This window comes from Zalophus californianus, chromosome 3, assembly GCF_009762305.2.
Source record: "Zalophus californianus isolate mZalCal1 chromosome 3, mZalCal1.pri.v2, whole genome shotgun sequence".
In the NCBI taxonomy this organism is placed as follows: Eukaryota; Metazoa; Chordata; class Mammalia; order Carnivora; family Otariidae; genus Zalophus; species Zalophus californianus.
The window spans coordinates 56,178,837-56,201,922 of record NC_045597.1 but is presented as its reverse complement, the minus strand read 5'-3'; the positions used below and the strand labels follow the sequence as shown (position 1 = coordinate 56,201,922).

At 36.1% G+C, this 23,086-nt stretch overlaps 1 protein-coding gene across 6 annotated transcripts in view; it reads left to right on the top strand.

The window, feature by feature from the left end:
• The window catches only part of ZC3H13 (zinc finger CCCH-type containing 13), a 92,932-nt gene that overhangs the window by 40,149 nt on the left and 29,697 nt on the right, over positions 1 to 23,086 (top strand). For all 6 annotated transcript variants that reach the window (XM_027588859.2, XM_027588862.2, XM_027588861.2 and 3 more), the window contains exons 9-10: positions 16,933 to 17,243; positions 19,865 to 20,329. In XM_027588859.2, coding sequence (XP_027444660.1) covers positions 16,933 to 17,243; positions 19,865 to 20,329 — 776 coding nt within the window. The remainder of the gene's footprint in view (positions 1 to 16,932; positions 17,244 to 19,864; positions 20,330 to 23,086) is intronic.

Sequence of the window (23,086 nt, the reverse complement as noted above, 5' to 3'; positions counted from 1 at the left end):
CTTGTTATTTTCTGGTTTTTTTGGACAGTAGTCATCCTAATAGGTGTGAGATGATAGCTCATTGTGGTTTTCGATTTGGCGTTTCACTGACGATTGGTGATGTTGATTATCTTTTCATATGTTTGTTGGCCATTTGTATATCATCTTTGGAATAATGTCTATTCTCTACCCAATTTTTAATTGAGTTATTTGATTTTTGTTCTTGAGTTTTAGGAATGTATTATATATTCTGGATATTAACCCCAAATTAGATATATGATTTGTATTTTCTCCCTTTTCATAGGTTGCCTTTTCATTCACTCTGTTGATAATGTCCTTGATGCACAAAAGATTTTAGGTTTGTTGTGATACCATTTGTCTATCTTTGTTATTGTTACCTGTACTTTTGGTGTCATTTCCAAAATATCATTGCCATCTCTGGTGTTATAAAGATTTTCCCCTAAGCTTTTTTGTGTAGGAGTTTTATAGTTTTAGATTTTACACTTAGATTTTTAATCCCTTTGGAGTTAATTTTTGTACATGGTGTAAGATAAGGGTCCAACTTCATTTTTTTGTATATAGATAACCATTTTTCCCAGCACTCTTTTTAGAAAAGACTGTCTTTTCCCCATTGAGTGGTCTTGGCACCCTTGTTGAAGATCATATGGCCATATGTGCAAGGATTTATTTCTGGACCCCTCTGTAGTACTCCACTGGTCTGTTTTGTCTTTATGCCAGTACCACACTGTTTTGATTACTTAGCTTTCTTACATGTTTTAAAATGAGGAAGTGTGAGTTCTCTCACTTTGTTCTTCTATATGAAAATTATTTTGACTTATTTACATGTCCCTTGGAATTTTGTATCAATTTTTGGATGAATTTTTGTATTTCTACAAAAAAATGCCATGGGATTTCAATGGCGACTGTGTTGAATCTGTAGGTCCGTCTCAGTAGTATGGACATCTTAACAATATTAAGTCTTCTAATCCATGAGCATGGAATGTCTTTCCATTTATATGTGTTTTCTTTAATTTCTTCCAGTGATATTTTGTAGTTTTCAGTGTACAAGTTTTTGAACTCCTTGGTTAAGTTTATTCCTAAGTGTTATATTCTTTTTTTATGCCACTGTAACCGGAGTTGTTTTCATAATTTCTTTTTCAGATTGTTCATTGTTAGCCTATAGAAACTAATTTTTGTGTGTTGATTTTTGTGTCCTGCAATTTGGCTGAATTTATTCTAACTGTGTGTGTGTGTGTGTGTGTGTGTGGTGGGTGTGTGTGTGTGTGTGCATGTGCATGCACATGCATGCATGTAACCTATAGGGTTTTCTATATGTAAGATCCTGTCATCTTTGAATGAGGATAATTTTACTTCTTCTTTTGCAATTTGAATGCCTTTCATTTCTTTTTCTTGCCTATTTGCTCTGGCTAGAGCTTCAATACCACGTTGGATAGAAGAGATGAAAGCAGGCATCCTTACTTTGTTCCTATCTTAGAAGTTTTTAGTCTTTCACCATTGAGTATGATGTTTGCTTTGGACTTTTTCATAAGTTGCTTTGTTATGTTGAGATAGTATCTTTCTATTCTTAGTTTGTTGAGTGTTTTTACCATGAAAAAGTGTTAAATTTTGTCAAATGTTTTTTTCTGCATTTATTGAGATGATCATGTGACTTTCTTAATTCTTGAACCATTCTTGCATTCTAGGAATTAATCCCACTTTGCCATGGTGTGTAATTCAATTTACATTGAATTTAATGTGTCATTCAATTTGATTTGCTTGTACTTTGTTGAGAATTTTTACATCAGTATTCATCAGGAATATTTGTCTAGGTTTCTTACAATGTTTTTGTCTGGCTTTGCTATCAGGGCCTCATAGAATAAACTTGGAAGTATTCCCTCCTGTTTAGTATTTTTGGAAGAATTCCAGAGGATTAGTGTTAATTCCTTCAAATGTTTGATAGAATTCTCCAGTGAAACCATGTGGTCCTAGGGTTTTCTCTTTTGGGAAGTTTTAGATTACTGATTTAATCTCCTTCCTCATTATTGGTCTGTACAGATAAATTGTTTCTTAAATGAGTCAGTCTAGGTAGGTTGTAGGCCTAGGAATTTATCCATTATTTCTAGGTTATTCAGTTTGTTGATATACAGTGTTTCATAGTATTCTCCTGTAATCCTTTTTATCTCTGGCATCAGTTGTATTGACCCACTTACCTGATTTTAGTTATTTGAGTCTTCTTTTTTTCTTCATCTAGCTAAGGATTTGTCAATTTTGTTATCTTTTCAAAAATCCAACTTAGTTTGGCTGATTATTTCTGTTGGTTTTCTGTTCTCTATTTTGATCTCTGCTCTAATCTTTATTATTTCCTTCTACTAGCTTTGGATTTCGTTTGTTCTTTTTGCAGTTTTTTGAGGTGTCAAATTAGGTTGTTAGTTTGAGATCTTATTTTTAATGTACACATTTATAGCTATAAAATTATTTTTAGCACTGCTTTCGCGGCAGCTCATAAGTTTTGGTATGTTGTGTTTTCATTTTCATTCGTTCCGAGGTGTTTTCTAATTTCCCTGTGGCGTCTTCTTTGACTCATTAAGAGTGTGTTGTTTAATTTCCATATATTTGAGGATTAAATGACATAATGCTTAAAAAATACTCAATAAATATATTCTTTATTTTCCTACTTTAATAATAAATTGCAGTATAATATTTAAAAATGCCTTTCTGTTTACAGGTTTTCACTTGTGCAAATTGAGTTCTGTTTTTCTCCATTGTGATCAGAAAAGATACTTTGTATGATTTCAGTCTTCTTAAATTTGTTAAGACTTGTTTCATGGCCTGAAATGTGGTCTGTCCTGGAGGATATTCCATGTGCACTTGAGAAGGATGCATATTCTACAACGGTTGGGTGGAATGTTCTTTATATGTCTGTTAGGTCCAGTTGATCTGTAGTGTTGTTCAAATCCTCTGTTTCCTTATTTTTCTGTCAGTTAATCAACATTAACTTTTTGGTATAAATGGAATTATATAAAAGAGCCAGCCAGTGAAAGAGCTGAAACCCTTCTGATAATCTGTTCATTTTAAAATTAACATTGTTTCAAAATTTAAAGTTAAGTAACTGCATTAACTAATTTAGTTTCTTTGTATTTTTATAAATTCTCATAGCCAGTTTTTCCTCTATTCTATAACAGTAGTACTTCTTAAATATCTATTTTCAAAACTGACAAATTATAAATTCTTGATTTTTAAAATTCATTTATTTAGTGATACTTAAGAGCAAAAATTTTTTAAAAAATTAACTTGAAGATAATATTTTTGTGGTTCACAAGATTTATGAAATGCATGCAGATTTAATAGGGATGCTTTTCCCCTATCCATTTTTAAAAATTGGTTTTCAAATTTATTCTTTCATGAAATTAATATTTCCTCAAGAAAAAATGTAACTCTTTAGAGGGCTCTCAAAGAAAATGCACAAGCCTTGAAGTTAATACAAATAGGAACTTGTATCTTGGGTCTGCCAATTACATGATGTGAGACCCTGAATAAGTTGTTTTCTCTGAGCTTCTATTTCTTCAACTGTAAAATATGCATGATACTGCCTCATAGGGTTGAGGTGAGGATTAAATGAGATAATGCTTTAAAAAATAAGCAGAGTACTTAATAAATATACTCTGTCTTCCTACTTTAATGATAAATTAGAGTGTAGTGATATTTAAAAATGTCTTTCCATTTGCAGGTTTTCACTTAAACTACATAGGTAATAGAATGTAGCCATAAAGATATTCTTCTTTTTTCTAACTGATACTTATGCAGTATCAGATTTAGAATCAGCTGTTAGTAATAAGGACTCAATGTGGGGGGCTTACGTACATAAAGCAATAGTTCCCAAACTTTGCTGCACCTTGGGATCTGCCTGAGAGTCTTTGAAAAATTTTAAAACCTGATTTCAATCCCCAGATATTCTTATTTAATTAGTATGAGGAGCAGCCTTGGTATCCAGATTTTTTAAAAGCTCATTGGGTGATTCTAATGTTCATCAAAGTTTAGGAACCATAAATTGGGATTTATTCTCTCATATAAAGAAGCTCAGAGGGAGGCAGTCCAGGACCTGTACACTGTTCATTCCACAGTCATTGGTGATCCAAGTACTGTCTGTCTGCCTTGTACATGCTTTTTTTTTTTTTTTTTAAGGATTTTTTATTTTTATTTGAGAGAGGAAGGTGGGGAGGAGGAGAGAGCACTTGCACAAGCAGGGGGAGCAGCAGAGGGAGAGGGAGTAGACTCCCCACTGAGAGAGCCAGACAGGATCCCAGGATCCTGGGATCATGACCTGAGCCAAAGGCAGACGCTTAACCGACTGAGCCACCCAGGCACCCCCATGCTTTCTTTTTCAGGATTATCCCATGGTTTAAGACGACTACTGATGACTTAAGGCATTTCGCCCATATTCCAGGCCACAGAAAAATGAAGGGAAGAAAGCCTTTCCTGTTTCCAAACACTATTTCCTGTTATATCTGTTGGCCAGAATTTAGTCACATGGCTACATCTAGCTCTGAGGGTGTCTTAGAAATGTAATCCTTCAAAAGAAAGAGAGAGAGAGAGAGAGAGAAAAGAAGGAAGGAAGGAAGAAAGGAAGGAGAGAGAAAGGGGAGGGAAAGGAAAGGAATGTAATCCTTTAGCTGAGCATGTAACTGACTCAGATAAAACTGGGTTTACTAAAGAGCAAGGAGAGAGTGTGTGTGGGATAGCTTATTGCAGTCTAGATGCCATTTCTGTTCACGTTATTAAGTAACAACGTGTTATTAGAATGAAAGCAGCATTACCTGCCACTTTATCTGGAAAGCCTTGTGAACTGGTAATTGTAATATTATTCAGGATAAATTACCTACCCAGTAAGCAGTTAAGATAGCTTAATGATTAAAAGTTCAACAAAACCAATCTTTGTCCAAAAAATAGATTCTGATGATAAGCATGATAAGCTTTGTCCTTTCTTTGTCTTGATAAGAGATCATCTTGTCTTAGATGAATCAATATTTTTCTCTTCCCCTCTGGTGACTTGACTTAGAAGAACCAGAATGATTCTGTGAACCATTTCTAGGACCTAGCAACATTGTGCCTTATTGGAGCAATAACGGAATGGTTAAGTGGAGCACCCACAATTCTTGAACATATTTTCCTAAAATATATTCTGTATTTTATTCAATCTAATAGGTATGTTTTAGAAAATGACATGTATATCAGATATAAATTATGTTAAATGTTCTTACTAACTTACATTTTAAAGAAGCTTTATTCTTTAATGGTTCTTGGTATTTTCATTTCGTTATTTTGACCCAGAAATCTCTGAGAGGTAGGTGATTCTTAACATATGTCCCTGGATACTTCACCATTGAAATAGTTACATGTTTTGTATTATGAGGAATTGAGTATTATATAGGTTGATTCTTCATTTTCCAGTGTTTCTTCCTAGCTGTCTCTACCAGGAACAGCAAGGTATGGCTAGGACTTACATGTTGCTTAGTATATAGAAAAATCTGAACTCGGTTTATTTTGTTTATCTAAGAAAGTAAAGCAGCAGAACTAGGAGTACTGAAGAACTGCATTGGTACCTGACTTGCTGTGGAGTTCTGAAGCCATATTTGACACAGTTGAAAAAGGGGGCATTTTGATTTAGGAGGAGTTAATTTAATTTTGAGGGGGGTTTTTAGAGGTGGATCTCTTATTTTAATATATCCCCATTACTTTGAAGGAGAACTTATTCTAAAACCAAATACTGTATTAAGAATCATCATCATGCTTTCAGATTGGTGGGGTATATAATTAAATGTCAGTATCTAGATTCTTTTCGGAGAAAATTGCCCTTTAAAATTAATTTAGATGTTATAATGGGCTTATTCAGAATAATTTGGTTGTTAGGATATGTTGTGCTAAGGTAAAAATGTGCTAATTCATTTATTCAGTTATTGGGTGTAGGGTAGGCATTGTTCTAAAAGCTGGTGATAAGGCAGTGAACAAAAATGTTCTCAGAAGCTTAGTTACTATAGGTAGAAGTAATATAGTAATCACGTGTGTGGAAAATAATATATCTCTGAATATGGATTTTCTTTTTCCAAGTAAAACTTACAAGACCTGTTGGATGTAGGGGATTGCTTATGTTTCTTAAGGATGGTTCCCTATTTAGTTACACAAGAGTATTTGTATGTGTAGGACAGATGATGCAACAAAACCATATGATCCTATGGCTTAAGTCCCTCTCCCTGTCTTCTGTGTCTCAATTTCGTAATTTTCTAGATCAGGGGCTCCTTACCTTCTACCTCCGAGATCCATTGGTGGATTTCAGGGGATCTGCAAATTTCTTGATTTGTGGGTAAAATTTTGCCTGTGTGTGTTTTGGTGAGAGGGAAAGTACCCTCCCTCCCAGAAAAAGGGCATGATTTTCCCCCCTCTATCTGCCACTCACCCGGCATTGAGAATTTGAGTACCTCCCCGCCCCTGACCTTCATTGGCCACATCAACTTTGTTAAGTATATGTTCTGTTCCCAGAATATTTGTTAATTTAATAGCAATAAGTTCTGTCATGTTTTGAAGTGAATCAATGTCTTCCCATTTGGCTGGTAGACTTTACTGAGCTATGATTTATTTATGCAACATTGATCAAAACCTGAATACCACTTGTTTATCCAAGAAAAATAAAAAGCCTTACGGATTTTATTACTCTACTTTTAGTTTTCTAAAAAACAATTTCCCCTTACATTTTTGTAAACTTTTCATGACTTGTTCTGTACAGAAAATAGTAAAATCTTGATTACTGATTACCTGGAACTCAACTAAATCATTTTTATTCTATAATTTGTTTTAGAAGAGGTGCAATTCACAGGAAAATTAATTCAAGTTAGGTATTTAGTCAGAAAATCACTTGTGAAGGGAATATTTTGTGTCTGTATTCCTAACCTGTTACATCTAGATAATCCTGAAGTAGATATTTGCAGTGGTATTTCAGTGGACCTGTAATATCTTCTTCAGTAGTAAAAATCCATATTCTGTATGCTTTTTGAATTAGGAAAGTGAACCAAGTTACTAGTGTACTTTAAGAAGAGAGGCTTAAACAAACACAAACTTTTTGGATAGTAGTTAACCAAAGGAGTAAGCTAGCAATTGTGTATAGCTCATTCTGCTGGACATTTGGTTAAATATGGTTTTATTGTTGGATGGTAATATGTTTTAATCAAAATGCTAGGATGCAAAATTTTGTGATTAAATGAGAAGATAATATTGAGAGCATAGCTAATCACTTTAAAAAAAAACACTTCATTATAATCACCTGAATATAGAAATCTACTTACCTCTTAATAGTACAAATGCCTGCATGATGAGTCTTACCCAGCTTTGAAAGACAGATGTGATCATTCAAAATTTGTTGGCTTTGACTTCAATTTAGGAGAATAAGCAAATCATCATCAAAGTGACAGTCTTATATCCTTTCAGTGATTGCACACATTTATCAAAATAATTAAATCAGAATGTTTCAGACTTTTGGCAAGGAATATTATTTATTGGATATATTCAGTATTTCCATTCATGTACAAGTACCATGGTCTGGTTTGGCAAATCTCACCCTATGGCCATGAGCCACAGGACGAGGAAGAATCCATTTGTGCACCAAGCATTTTCTGTAGACTGAATTACGGTTTCTTGAGTAAATGTGTACTAATGTTGCTGGACTGTATGTAGAGGATGGAAAAATGTTACATTAGCATTATTATTATGGAACATTTTACACACATAAAAATACAATAGTATAATGATCCTTTTATATCCATCTTGTTTCCATGCATACTCCTATACACCTCCCCTCCTCCAGTTATTTTGAAGCAAATCCCAGACATCTTACTATTTCACCCATATATATTTTAGAATATATCTCCAGGTGAGAAATACACTTAAAAATACATATCACCACACTAGTATCACACCTAAAAGGAAAAAGGAGAATAGTATAACTTTAAAATAATAAATTTTAAAAGTATTGATGATTTTAATACCTTTTATAACGTTTTCATAAATAATGGGTATTAACACAAATAATATAATGAAGGATATGCAGACTTTTTAATATTAAAATGGGACCTTTATGTTCAGGCTGGAAATTGCTTATCTGAGGCATTAATGTTTTTTTCTGCACTTAATCAAGCCCTGTGTATAAGCCTAACAAGTGTTTTCATGTGAATGCTGATTTAGGCTACCATCCCCCTATCCCATTCCCCTCCAGCAACCCTCAGTTTGTTTCCTATGATTAAGAGTCTCTTATGGTTTGTCTCCCTCTCTGGTTTCATCTTGTTTTATTTTTTCCTCTCTTCCCCTATGATCTATTTTGTTTCTTAAATTCCACATATCAGTGAGATCATATGATAATTGTCTTTCTCTGATTGACTTATTTCACTTAGCATACTATCCTGTAGTTCCATCCATGTCGTTGCAAATGGCAAGACTTCATTTTTTTGATGGCTGAGTAATATTCCGTGTGTGTGTGTGTGTGTGTGTGTGTGTATACACACACATCTTTATCCGTTCATCTGTCGATGTGTGTGTGTATACCACACACACACACACACACACACACACATCTTTATCCGTTCATCTGTCGATGGACTTCTATACTCCATAGTTTGTCTGTTGTGGACATTGCTGATATAAACACTGGGTTGCAGGCACCCCTTCAGATCACTACATTTGTATCTTTGGGGTAAATACCTAGTAGTGCAATTGCTGGGCCATAGGATAGCTCTATTTTCAACTTTTTGAGGAACCTCCATACTGTTTTCCAGAGTGACTGCACCAGCTTGCCTTCCCACCAACAGTGTAGGAGGGTTCCCCTTTCTCCGCATCCTCGCCAACATGTATCTTTTCCTGACTTGTTAATTTTAGCCATTCCGACTGGTGTGAGGTGGTATCTCATTGTGGTTTTAATTTGTATTTCCCTGATGCTGAGTGATGTGGAGCACTTTTTCATGTGTCTGTTGGCCATTTCTATGTCTTCTTTGGAGAAATGTCTGTTCATTTCTTCTACCCATTTCTTGATTGGATTATTTGTTCTTTGGATGTTGAGTTTGATAAGTCCTTTATAGATTTTGGATACTAGCCCTTTATCTAATAAGTCATTTGCAAATATCTTTTCCCATTCCTTTGGTTGTCTTTTGGTTTTGTTGACTGTTTCCTTTGCTGTGCAAAAGCTTTTTATCTTGATGAAGTCCCAATAGTTCACATTTTGCCTTTGTTTTCCCTTGCCTTTGGAGACATGTCTAGAAAGAAGTTGCTGTGGCCAAGGTCAAAGAGGTTGCTGCCTGTGTTCTTCTCTAGGATTTTGATGGATTCTTGTCTCACATTTGAGGTCTTTCATCCATTTTGAGTCTATTTTTGTGTATGGTGTAAATAAATGGTCCAGTTTCATCTGCACGTGGCTGTCCAGTTTTCCCAACACCATTTGTTGAAGAGACTGTCTTTTCTCCATTGGACATTCTTTCCTGCTTTGTCGAAGATTAGTTGACCATAGAGTTGAGGGTCCATTTCTGGGCTCTATTCTGTTCCATTGATCTAGCTGTCTGTTTTTGTGCCAGTACCATACTGTCTGGATGATGACAGCTTTGTAATAGAGCTTGAAGTCCAGAATTGCGATGCCCCCAGCTTTGGTTGTCTTTTTCAACATTCCGCAGGCTATTTGGGGTCTTTTCTGGTTCCATACAAATTTTAGAATTATTTGTTCCTGCTCTGTGAAAAAAGTTGGTGGTATTTTGAGAGGGATTGCTTTGAATGTGTGGATTGCTCTAGGGTAGCATTGACATCTTCACAATATTTATTCTTCCAATCCATGAACATGGAATGTTTTTCCATTTCTTTGTGTCTTCCTCAGTTTCTTTCGTGAGTATTTTATAGTTTTCTGAGTACAGATTCTTTGCCTCTTTGGTTAGATTTATTCCTAGGTATCTTATGGTTTTGGGTGCAGTTGTAAATGGGGTCAACGCCTTAATTTCTCTTTCTTCTGTCTTGTTGTTGGTGTATAGGAATGCCACTGATTTCTGTGCGTTGATTTTATATCCTGCTACTTTACTGAATTCCTGTATGAGTTCTAGCAGTTTTGGGGTGGGGTCTTTTGGGTTTTCCACACAAAGTATCATATTATCTGCAAAGAGTGAGAGTTTGACTTCTTTGCTGATTCGGATGCCTTTTATTTCTTTTTGTTATCTGGTTGCTGTGTCTAGGACTTCTAGTACTATGTTGAGTAGCGGTGGTGATAATGGACATCCCTGCCGCGTTCCTCACCTTAGGGGGAAAGCTCTCAGTTTTTCCCCATTGAGAATGATGTTGGCCATGGGTTTTTCATAGATGGCTTTTTATGATATTGAGGTATGTACCCTCTATCCCTATACGCTGAAGAGTTTTGATCAAGAATGGATGCTGTACTTTGTCAGATGCTTTTTCTGCATCTATTGAGAGGATCATGTGGTTCTTGTTCTTTCTTTTATTAATGTATTGTATCATATTGATTGATTTGTGGATGTTGAACCAACCTTGCAGCCCAGGAATAAATCCCACTTGGTTGTGGTGAATAATGCTTTTAATGTACTGTTGGATCCTATTGGCTAGTATTTTGGTGAGAATTTTTGCATCCATGTTCATCAGGGATATTGGTCTGTAATTCTCCTTTTTTTTTTTTTAAAGATTTTATTTATTTATTTTGACAGAGAGAGAGAGACAGCGAGAGAGGGAACACAAGCAGGGGGAGTGGGAGAGGGAGAAGCAGGCTTCCTGCTGAGCCGGGAGCCCGACGCGGGGCTTGATCCCAGGACCCTGGGATCATGACCTGAGCCGAAGGCAGACGCTTAACGACTGAGCCACTCAGTAACGACTGAGCCACTCAGGTGCCCCAGTAATTCTCCTTTTTGATGGGGTCTTTGTCTGGTTTTGGGATCAAGGTAATGCTGGCCTCATAATTGAGTTTGGAAGTTTTCCTTCCATTTCTGTTTTTTGGAACAGTTTCAGAAGAATAGGTATTAATTCTTTAAATGTTTGGTACAATTCCCCTGGGAAGCCATCTGGCCCTGGGCTTTTGTTTGTTGGGAGATTTTTGATTACTGCTTCCATTTCCTTAGTGGTTATAGGTCTGTTCAGGTTTTCTCTTTCTTCCTGGTTCAGTTTTGGTAGTTGATACATCTCTAGGAATGCATCTATTTCTTCCAGATTATCTACTTTGCTGGCATAGTTGCTCATAATATGTTCTTATAATTGTTTGTATTTCTTTGGTGTTGGTTGTGACCTCACCTCTTTCATTCATGATTTTATTTATTTGGGTCATTTCTCTTTTTGATAAGTCTGGCCAGGGGTTTATCAGTCTTATCAGTTCTTTCAAAGAACCAGCTCCTAGTTTCATTGATCTGTTCTACTGTTCTTTTGGCTTGTATTTCATTGATTTTTGCTCTGATCATTATTATTTCTCTTCTTCTGCTGGGTTTAGGCTTTATTTGCTGTTCTTTCTCCAGCTCTTTTAGGTGTAGGGTTAGGTTGTGTATTTGAGACATTGTTTCTTGAGAAAGGCTTGTATTGCTATATACTTTCCTCTTAGGACCACCGTTTCTGCATCCCAAAGATTTTGAACAGTTGTGTTTTCATTTTCATTTGTTTCCATGAATTTTTTTAATTCTTCTTTAATTTCCTGGTTGACCCATTCATTCTTTAGTAGGATGCTCTTTAGTCTCCCATGTATTTGAGTTCTTTCCGACTTTCCTCTTGTTATTGAGTTCTAGTTTCAAAGCATTGTGGTCCAAAAATATGCAGGGAATGATCCCAGTCTTTTGGTACTAGTTGAGACCTGATTGTGACCTAAGATATGGTCTATTCTGGAGAATGTTCCATGGGCACTAGAGAAGAATGTTATTCTGTTGCTTTGGGATGGAATGTTCTGAATATATCTGTGAAGTCCATTTGGTCCAGTGTGTCATTTAAAGCCTTTATTTCCTTGTTGATCTTTTGCTTAGATGATCTGTCCATTTCAGTGAGGGGGGAGTGTAAAAATACTAATATTGTATTGTTCTCGATGTGTTTCTTTGATTTTGTTATTAATTGGCTTACATAATTGGCAGCTCCCATGTTAGGGGCATAGATATTTACAATTGTTAGATCTTTCTTGTTGGATGGACCCTTTAAGTAGGACATAGTGTCCTCATCTCTTATTATAGTGTTTGGTTTAAAATCTAATTTGTCTGATATAAGGATTGCCACCCTAGCTTTCTTTTGATGTCCATTAGCATGGTAAATGGTTTTCCACCCCCTCACTTTCAATCTGGAGGTGTCTTTGGGTCTAAAATGAGTCTCTTGCAGGCAGCATATCAATGGGTCTTGTTTTTTTTATCCAGTCTGATACCCCGTGTCTTTTGATTGGGGCATTTAGCCCGTTTACATTCAGGGTAACTATTGAAAGATATGAATTTAGTGCCATTGTATGGCCTGTCAGGTGACTGTTACTGTATATTGTCTCTATTCCTTTCTGGCCTGTGTTACTTTTAGGCTCTCTCTTTGCTTAGGGGACCTCTTTCAATATTTCTTGTAGGGCTGGTTTAGTGTTTGCAAATTCTTTTAGTTTTTGTTTGTCCTGGAAGCTTTTTATCTCTTTTCACTGACAGCCTAGCTGGATATACTATTCTTGGCTGCATATTTTTCTCATTTAGTGCTCTGAATATATCATGCCAGTCCTTTCTGGCCTGCCAGGTGTCTGTGGATAGGTCTGCTGCCAGTCTAATGTTTCTACCATTGTAGGTTACAGACCTCTTGTCCCGAGCTGCTTTCAGGATTTTCTCTTTGTCTCTGAGACTTATAAGTTTTACCATTAGATGTTGGGGTGTTGACCTATTTTTATTGATTTTGAGAGGGGTTCTCTGTGCCTCCTGGATTTTGATGCCTGTTTCCTTCCCCAAATTAGGGAAGTTCTCTGCTATAATTTGCTCCAATATACCTTCTGCCCCCTCTCTCTTTCTTCTTCTGGGTTCCCAATTATTCTCATATTGTTTCGTCTTATGGTATCGCTTATCTCTCGAATTCTGCTCTCGTGATCCAGTAGTTGTTTATCTCTCTTTTTCTCAGCTTCTTTATTCTCCATCATTTGGTCTTCTCTATCACTAATTCTCTCTTCTCCCTCATTTATCCTAGAAGTTAGAGTCTCCATTTTTTATTGCATCTCATTAACAGCCTTTTTGATTTCGACTTGGTTAGATTTTAGTTCTTTTATTTCTCTAAAAAGGGATTCTCTAGTATCTTCCATGTCTTTTTCAAGCCCAGCTAGAATCTTTATAATCGTCATTTTGAACTCTAGTTCTGACATCTTACTCTAATGTCCATATTGATTAGGTCCCTGGCAGTCGGTACTGCCTCTTGTTCTTCTTTTTTTTTTTTTTTAAGATTTTATTTATTTATATGAGAGAGAGCACGAGAGGGAAGAGGGTCAGAGGGAGAAGCAGACTCCCTGCTGAGCAGGGAGTCCAATGTGGGACTCGATCCTGGGACTCCAGGATCATGACCTGAGCCGAAGGCAGTCACTCAACCAACTGAGCCACTCAGGTGCCCTCGTTCTTTTTTTTTGAGGTGAGTTTTTCCATCTTGTCATTTTGTCCAGAGGAGAATAGATGAATGAGAGAACAAAATGCTAAAAGGGTAACACTGGCCCCAGAAAAATATATACTAAACAAATCAGAAGACACCTTCCAGAAAGCGGTCTCTCTTCTGTTCTGAGAGTTGCTGCTGTTCTTTTCTTCAATCCCCTGTTGAGTTTGTAGGTGTTCAGAATGGTTTGATCCCTATCTAGCTGAATTCCTGGGACCAGACAAAATTTAGGTCTCCTACTCCTCTGCCATCTTGCTCCTCCTCCTTCTGCATGATGATTTTAAAGGGTGAGTTATAAATGTTAGTTACATTATGAAGGCATATTTTTGTATTTGAGAAATAGAAACTATTTACCAAAAGAAAAATTGGTATTAGTAATTTTAGGAAAGTCTAGGGTAAGCATACTGGTTTGTAGGTGAAATTAATGTATCTTGAATGAGAGAAAGTTTTTCTTTTTAAACTTTGTAACATTTCACGTTTTCCTCAAATGAAATATGCGCTGAATATTCTCATCCCACATTTTGTCCTCTAGTTATAGCAGCATTAAAAAACTTTTGATTAGAATCAAGTCAGGGTAAAGATTGGCTTTCCCTGTGCTATAAATCACATATAAGTCAGCTCTTGCTGACAGTACACAGATTTCTTCTTAAAGGTATTGAGCTTCTCTTCATGCAATAATAAACTCTTTTCTTTATTTGAATGTCAAATGTCACCTTTTTTCCTCCTCAGACAAGAAGCCAGCCAATTCTAAAGCCTAAAAATAATCTAAAATTACTGCTATTCTAACTAGAAATGTATTTTAATATACCTCTGCAATAGTCTAAAAGCCAAAGTACTAATAATTTTGGTCAGATTTCAAGACAGTTTTATTTTCTACCTTTCCTATGTGTAGAATGAACGTAGGCCTAGGTCCAGTTATGCTGACATCCATAATTTGATGCATCTTGTTTTGGTAACAGATCCTCTCTTTTCACTGTTCTTTAGTCATCAGACTTTTAAAAAAATAATTACAGGAAAATAAAGATTCCAACTTGGGCTGCTATTACACAATATCATAGACTGGAGTGGCTTAAACAACAGACATTCATTTCTCACAGCTATAGAGGCTGGAAAGTCCAAGGTCCAGGTTCCAGCAGTTTTGGTTCCTGGCTCATAAACAGTTGTCTCCTCACATGGAGGGAGACAGTGAGCTCTGGTCTCTTCCTTTTCTTGTAAGGATACTAATCTTATGGGAGCCCCACCACAGGACCTCATCAAAGCCAGTTACTCCCAAACGCCTCCACCTTCAAATACTGTGACATCGGGGGGTTGTATAAATTTGGGGGGACACATTCAGTCCATAAGTTTCTTTTTTTTCTTGAAGGATGGGTAGGAAGAAAAATACTGAAACCATAACTTGACAATGCATTGGTCCTCTGACCTTAATTTGATAGGTTGATTATCCTAAGCTTGAACTGAAGTTTTTTTACTACATGCTATCAACACCAAATTTGAATACAAATGTGATTGGACTGTATTGTGTTTTTTAAAGATAGTATTATGAACTATTTTATTTTTTAAGTTCTGTGAACTAATCACCAAAGGGTATTGCAGACTTTCTTGAAACAATTTTAAGTATGCAAAATAAATGAAACTAACCAAAACGTCAGTTCAGTGGAGAGTCGCATTTTTTATTTTATCAATTTAGAGATTTCCAAATTGACCAGAACCTGATGAAATTGCAGTTGGAATGTACCAAACAATAATTATTCATATTCAGTAAGATGCATTTGAATGACCATTGATCATAGCTGGTTTTCCAGATTTGGGTAAGACCCTATGAGCATTTCTACTCATACCCGTAAGTAAATACATTTCTATTAAGAATCAGTTAAATTATAGTGGCTTATGGCTTATTTTTTTATGAGAAGGAAATAATTTTTATGAAAAGTATGAAGGTGTAGTGGAATTACTGATAACTAGAATGTTTAGGTGAATGTGATGTTCTAGTTAGCTGACTTTTTTTAGGTGTTTTTATTTGCTAAAATCCTTGTTCTGTGAAATTCTTTTCAATATATTGGATCACTTCTGTGAATCAACATATATTTTATGTATTTGGCGCTTTTATTGATAAAAGGTCTACTGAGGCATCATTTATAAACAACATAGTTCAGACCAGCAGTTCTCAACAAAGGGTGATTTTTGCCTTCCTGGGGACGTTTGGCAATGTCTGGAGTAATTTTTTATTGTTATGAACGGGGATGAGAAGGAGCATGGTACTGGCTTCTGGTGGGTAGAAGCCAGGGATGCTGCTAAACATCCCATGATGTACAGGACAGCCCCCCACTACAATTACTGAATACAAACTATCAGGACCGCCAAGATTGAGAAACCCTGGTTTAGGATTAATAATTTTGCCACCATTGCAGATATTAAAAAATATTTATCATAGACACTGAAGGTAATTCTAACATACTTTGACTAGGCCTCCAGAATGTTTTTGAACAAACATCTAGTCTTCAGAATGATTGAGGAATAGGATACTAATCCAGGTATGTGGTATATGGAATGTTATTTTTTAAACCTTAGTCCTATTTCTTTTTAGTTACTGCAAAATGTGTGTGTGTATTCCACACACACATTTTGCATATTCAGTGTAAACCAGGGCCCAGGATTTAACAAATTGTAGGTGCTTTGTGGGGTTGTAAGTTGTTTCTCTGGCAGCAGTGAAAGAAGGTGATTTGAAGGGAGTAGAAGCCTTCTTTAAACCAAGACTCATGAAGTTAGTCTGTGCTGGCCGAGAGTGAAGGCCAGGTATTTAAGATAAAGACAGTATAGACAGTGTCCTTTCCTTAACCGTAGTGTTCTTTCCCCATCCTAAATCTCAACCCAGGCAGTGCAGACTTCAGGTTTGGCTTAGCTGGTGATGACTTTTCCCCTTTCCCCGCAGCCTTGAATTACAGGCATTCTCACAGCCACTTTCTATCTAGATCTTACAGTATGTTTTCTCTTTAGCCTCTTGTGGTTTCCTGCCTCCAAGTACCTATTCGCACTGTCAGAGATTATCTCTGATAAGAGTGAATTCCATACTTAAGTGAGGGTAATATTCTCTCTATTTGTGCTCAGGGAGAGTGCTCCTTGGAGCCAAAGCTTGGAAGCAAGGCAGTGCATATCTCATCTAGAACTGTGACCTCAGGCTCACTTAAAATCAATCAGATCTTTAAAAATTAACTTATTATACAGCATTATGAATTGATATTTATCCTGGAATTATGATTCACACTTTTAGCTTTAACTTTAGCATTCAGTTTTTTTTATTGTTGCTTTTCTTTGCAGGTCTACTTCCCCAGTAGGACAGCATCATTCTCCTATATCTTCTAGACATCATTCATCTTCCTCACAATCAGGATCATCTATTCAAAGACATTCTCCTTCTCCTCGTCGAAAAAGAACTCCTTCACCATCTTATCAGAGGACAATAACTCCACCTTTACGACGCTCTGCTTCTCCTTATCCTTCACATTCTCTGTCTTCTCCTCAGAGAAAGCAAAGTCCCCCAAGACATCGCTCTCCAATGCGAGAAAAAGGGAGGCATGACCATGAACGAACTTCACAGTCTCATGATCGGCGTCATGAAAGAAGGGAAGGTATGCACTGTACTTTATCTTGATTTTTTTTCGAATTCTTTAAGTATTTTCTTTATTAAAGAACTGGCCATTCAGATTTACTGTTATAATAAGGGAAAGAAGAAAACTGTGTTGTATTAAGTCTTCTGTAACAGAGAAGTGTTCTTGAGGGCAATAAGACGTGCTTTTATAATGACACAGGAACATAAGCTATTAAATGTACATAAGTGGGCATTTTTATGTATACTGAGGTAGTGCTTTCTTCAGTTAAGATGTTTCACTTGAGTACTCTGAAGTTGAGAAATTTTTGGCTATCTGACTCTTGAAGCATCCCTCTAATTGCTTAGTTGATTCTTTAAAAAAAAAAAAAAAAGAAATGAAGGAAAGAAATGCAGCAAACCAGGGGACAAAGTTTGAGAGCATCAGACATGTTTCGATAAAGAGGTAAGGGCTGGGGGAACATTCAGAAGGTCAGTGTAAACCAAGTGATCAGTTTTCTAGGTGTAACTCAAGAAAGAAGTAAGCAGTGCAGCTTTCCTTTCGAGATCCCTGATAATTAAGTTAACTTTGGATTTGCTACTCCTTGTTCAAGCTGAGATGCTATTATTATCTGGCAGTATAGTCTAATAGCTCTCATCTCTTTCTGTACTCCTTACCCAAGCTTCTTGTCCTTATATATTTAAGTTTTTTCCCTAGCTTCTGAGTTGGTGTTTAAACATAATGAGTACTCAGGAAATACTTGCTTACTTACAACATTTCTCTTTAATGTGCATTTTAAAATAAACCTCTCTGAGAGTATAATACAGCAGTCTCCTGTGAAACGTGTTGAATTTAGTTGTTCTCTTCCTGTCAACAGTGTAATAATTAATCAAGTTCTTTTATTCAAGAAAATGATGAATGCCCAGGTAGGGAACAGAGAGAGCATCTGTTGTATAGAAATACTTCTTGTGTACCTCATTTTGGAACCAGAACAGCATAGCAATATTTTTGGAACATTGGTAAGATAGGAAAATTCTCTTAGCACCTTTCTGTTAATTTAAAAAAATATTTAACTAGAGTTGACTGGGAATATAGTGTACATTTAATGACTACTTATTGAATGAAAACTCTTTAGTGTGTTTGATGTCTGTTTTGAAGTAATAATGACGGGAAATAGTATGCGGTTGAGTCTTATAAGAATTTTTGTGTGTGTGCTGAGTGGCCTCTGTTACAGGAAGAATCCATTTAATAATAAACCATATGTGTTTAGTTTCTTTGTAAAGAAGAGGTTTCTTTAACCTTCCATATAAGAGATGTAGCAGGTGTTTGTTCCTCTATTTAGATGTCATCTTCTGAAATAAGAATAATTTTAGTGGAAGAGTGGGGAGGTAGGTAAAGAACAAAATATAGTAACTAGATTTGAAAAGACAGATGGAATCATGAAAAGGATATGGTACTGAGTGAACATATTTTTAGGCACAGTTGGCATTGGAGGAGGACTAGAAGTCATAGATGTGCACAGAAAGGGATGGAAACCTTGCAGATCCTTGCCTACTGCTTCTGTTCTTAATGGGCATTTGTGGATATAAGCATATGGACAATGTAACTGACAGGAGAGATGAGTTATTAATGTGAAAATCTAGGGGGTTTTGTGGATACTAGGTGTTTGGGTGCTTGAGAAAGTCTGTAGGCCTAGCCACCTGGGACAAAGAAAAAAAGGTAAATTTATAATAGGCCTACGGCTGCTATAATTGCCAAAATAGCCTCAGATATTGAGGCAGTCCACAGGGTCAGAGCAACACATAAAGGAATCTGATTTAAAAACAAGGCAGTGTTTGTTTTCCGAGGTTCTCTTGTTAGTCCTTTGACTTCATGTCAGATGTCAGATTTATGCTGTGATCAATTTATGCCTGTTCTAGGCATATCTAAAGAATAGTTTCTATTCTTGGCAAATTCCATTAGGTATGCAGTTATCTAAGCCATTTAGGCTCTTGGCCCCTTATTTCTTCATTTAGACGGTGACAAGGTTGAATTAAATAATCAGTGAGTTTCATTTCAGCTTTTTAAAAACTGAAGTTCTTTTCTTATTTTTCTGTGAAGTGTTAGAAAATGCTTTAAGGAGAGAAAACTTCAGAGACAGGAGTGATTCCAGTAAACAGTTCAAGAAAAGAGAGGGTGAATAACAATATCTCTTTGCCAGCCAGCTTACTAACTGTAGGCCTTTCGTAAGTGCTTTAAGTACATTTGAGGTGGTCATGGGTGGTCTAGTTTGGCCTAATACTTGGTAGAGATGGCTAAAGTCACTGTGTACCTCTGGATCTACAAGTAGTTTCTAAAAAATAAGCCATCAGTGGTATCAGATCAATTTATTTGTTTCAGTTGTTGAAGATAAGTATGGGTAAGTTGGGGCATGGGAAGATCCTAATCACAGTTTATCTAATCAAGAACATAGTTATCCAAGTGTTAATAAAGTTACCTTTGGAATTGTAGCTTATGCATGGTTTTGGTTTTCTTATTTGCCTATGTTTTCTTTTTTTATTTTCTGCAAAGAACGTGAATTACCATTTTTAAAAAATTTTTAAGCTCTAATATTTATGTGTATTGTCTAGTTTCTCAAAATTTTGTGAAAGGAGTTCTAGTTGATTTCTAAACTTGCATTACAGAGACCAGAAGCAAAAGGGATAGAGAAAAGGACACAAGAGAAGAACGAGAGTATGAACAAGATCAGAGCTCTTCTAGAGACCACAGAGAGGACCGAGAACCTCGAGATGGTCGGGATCGAAGAGATACCAGAGATACTAGAGACCGACGGGAACTAAGGGACTCCAGAGACATTCGGGACTCCAGGGAGATGAGAGATTATAGCAGAGATAACAAAGAGAGCCGTGATCCCAGAGATTCTCGGTCTGCTCGTGATACCCATGACTACAGGGACCGTGAAAGTCGAGATTCTCATCGAAAGGAGGATACCTATCAAGAAGAATCCCGAAGTTATGGCAGAAACCATTTGAGAGAAGAAAGTTCTCGTACTGAAATAAGGAATGATGCCAGAAATGAGTCTCGAAGTGAAATTAGGAATGACCGGATGGGCAGAAGTAGGGGGAGAGGTCCAGAATTACCTGAAAAGGGTAAGGTTTTTGACTTGTCAGTGAACTGTATCTTGTATGCTTATATAGAAAGTATTAAATCTTTTAAGGTTTCTTTTCTAAATTTATTCTTTTTTACATTCATTATCATTTTATCAAAGTAATTTTCAGTTAATTGAATTTTGGCCTTCCCTATAAATTCCAAATAAGAATTATTAAATTCCTAGGATTTAGGAATTTGCTAAAGTAGCAAAAGATAAATGGGTCCTGATTCAGATCCCCTGGTAAATTATATCCAGTCATGCCTACCCTCCTGATTAGTGTGGAACACTAAGATAATTCCTGTCAGGCAAAAAAGTGGAGTCAAAAGGAAATAATTTCTACTGAACAGGTACATATATGATAGAGTGATTATTAAAGTAGAATTAAAATGGTGGGCTTTCAGAATTGGTGGTATCAGAAATGACTGTGTATTCCTTAGTATACTTACTTGTGCTTGCTTCAAACCACTTCAGATAATTGCACATCAGAATCTTGAGCCATTTTTCTTCTTCCCCTAAAAAGCATTTACCAACACCCAGTAACTACCTGCCTAAATGTCTTTGTCTCCAGACTGCTTGGACTGAATTAGTTTTGACCTCTGTTCCTCTCTCCTCTTTTTTCCCCCTCCCCTAAAATACTGCTGCAGATTTCTGAACATTCATTATTTCTATTGGTCTTTTGGTATATTTTTGTCAATATTATAGCTTCATATTAAGCTGAAGGCCCCTTACCTGCTCTTTCATAGTTGTCTTGGCTTTTCTTGGCCTTTTGCTTTTTCATATGCATTTTTTAAATGAGTTTTTTTGTTTTAATGTAATGAAAAACTTGGATTTTTATTTCAAATGCATTAAATTTATGAATTTATAACTTTTTCTGTTAAGGTCTTATACATATTTTATTCCTGGGTATGCAACATTTTTGGTGCTCGTCAGTGGTACTTAAAAATTTTTTTTCTCTCTTTTTAATAATGCATTTGCATGGTTCAAAATTTCAAAAGTACAAAAGAATATATTGTGAAAAGCCTTGACTCTATCCCTGACCTCATTCATCTTTTTGCCAATTTTGTCTGTGTCCTTCCCAGAAATATTCTACACAAGCAGATTTGTATGTCTACTGATATCCCCATCTGGTTTTACAAACGTAATTTTTTTTTTAAACTGTGTATTACTCTCCACCTGGCTGTTTTCACTTAAAAAAGACCTTGGAGATCATTACCTATCAGTCAACTTGATAACAGCTATCCTCTTCTTAATGGTGCACATTGTCCGTTGTAGGAATTACTAAAAAGTTTTAAGTTTTTACTAAATTCCAGTTAACATACAGTGTAATCTTAGTTTCAGTTGTACAATACAGTGATTCAGCATGTCCATACAATACCCATTGCTCATCACAAGCACCCTCTTTAATCATTCCCAGCACCTACTTAATCCATCCCCCACGCACCTTGCCTCTGGTAACCTTCAGTTTGTTTTCTTTAGGTAAGAGTCTGTTTCTTGCTTTGCCTTTTCTCTCTCTCTCTCTTTTTTTTTTTTTTAACTTTACTCATTTGTTTCTTAAATTCCACATAAGAGTGCAAATCTACATTGTCTTTCTCTGACTGACTTACTTTGCTTAGCCTGATACTCTCTAGCTCTATCCATGTCGTTGTAAATGGCAAGATTTCATTCCTTTTTATGGCTCATATTCCATTGTGTATATATACAACACATCTTCTTTACCCATTCATCAGTCATTGGACACTTGGGCTATTAACATAATTTGGCTATTGTAGATAGTGCTGCTATTAAATAATCAGGATGCATGTATCCCTTCAAATTAGTACTTTTGTATTCTTTGGGTAAATACTTAGTAGTGCAATTACTGGATTGTAGGGTAGTTCTATTTTTAATTTTTTTAATTTTTTGAGGAACCTCCGTACTGTTCTCTGGAGTGGCTACACCAGTTTGCATTGCCACCACAGCAGTGCAGGAGGGTTCCCCTTTCTCCACATCCTCACCAACACTTATTGTTTCTTGTGATTTTAGCCATTTTGACAGGTGTGAAGTGATAACTCATTGTAGTTTTGATTTTGTATTTCCCTGTTGATGAGTGATGTTGAGCATCTTTTCATGTGTCAGTTGGCCATCTGTATGTCTTCTTTGGAGAAATGTCTGTTCATGTCTTCTGCCCATTTTATAATTGGATTATTTGTTTTGCAGTCCCTATCAAAATACCAACACCTTTTTGCACAGAGCTAGAACAAACAATCTAAAGTTAATACAGTAGTTCTTCCTTATCTGCAGGGGATGTGTTCCAGGATGTTGGGTGGATGCCTAAAACCTCAGATAGTTCTGAACTCTCTATATACTGGGTCTTTTCCTGTACATACACAACTATGATAAAGTTTAATTTATAAATTAAGCATAGTAAGAAATTAACAGTAACTAATAATAAAATAAAACAGTGATAACAGTGTTATCATACCACATACCACATACCACAATGAAAATTATGTGAATGTGGTCTTTCTCAAAATACCTTAATTGTGCTGTACTCATCCTTCTTATGATGAAGTGAGATGATAAAATGCCTACGTAATGAGATGAAGCAAAGTGCATGATGTAGGCATTGTGATGTAACATTAGGCTACCATTGACCTGATGATATGTCAGAACGAGGATCATCTGCTTCTGAACCCCAGTTGACCGTGGGTAACTGGAATCACAGAAAGTGAAGCCACAGATAGGAGAGACTACTATAAATCGTATATTGGTACAT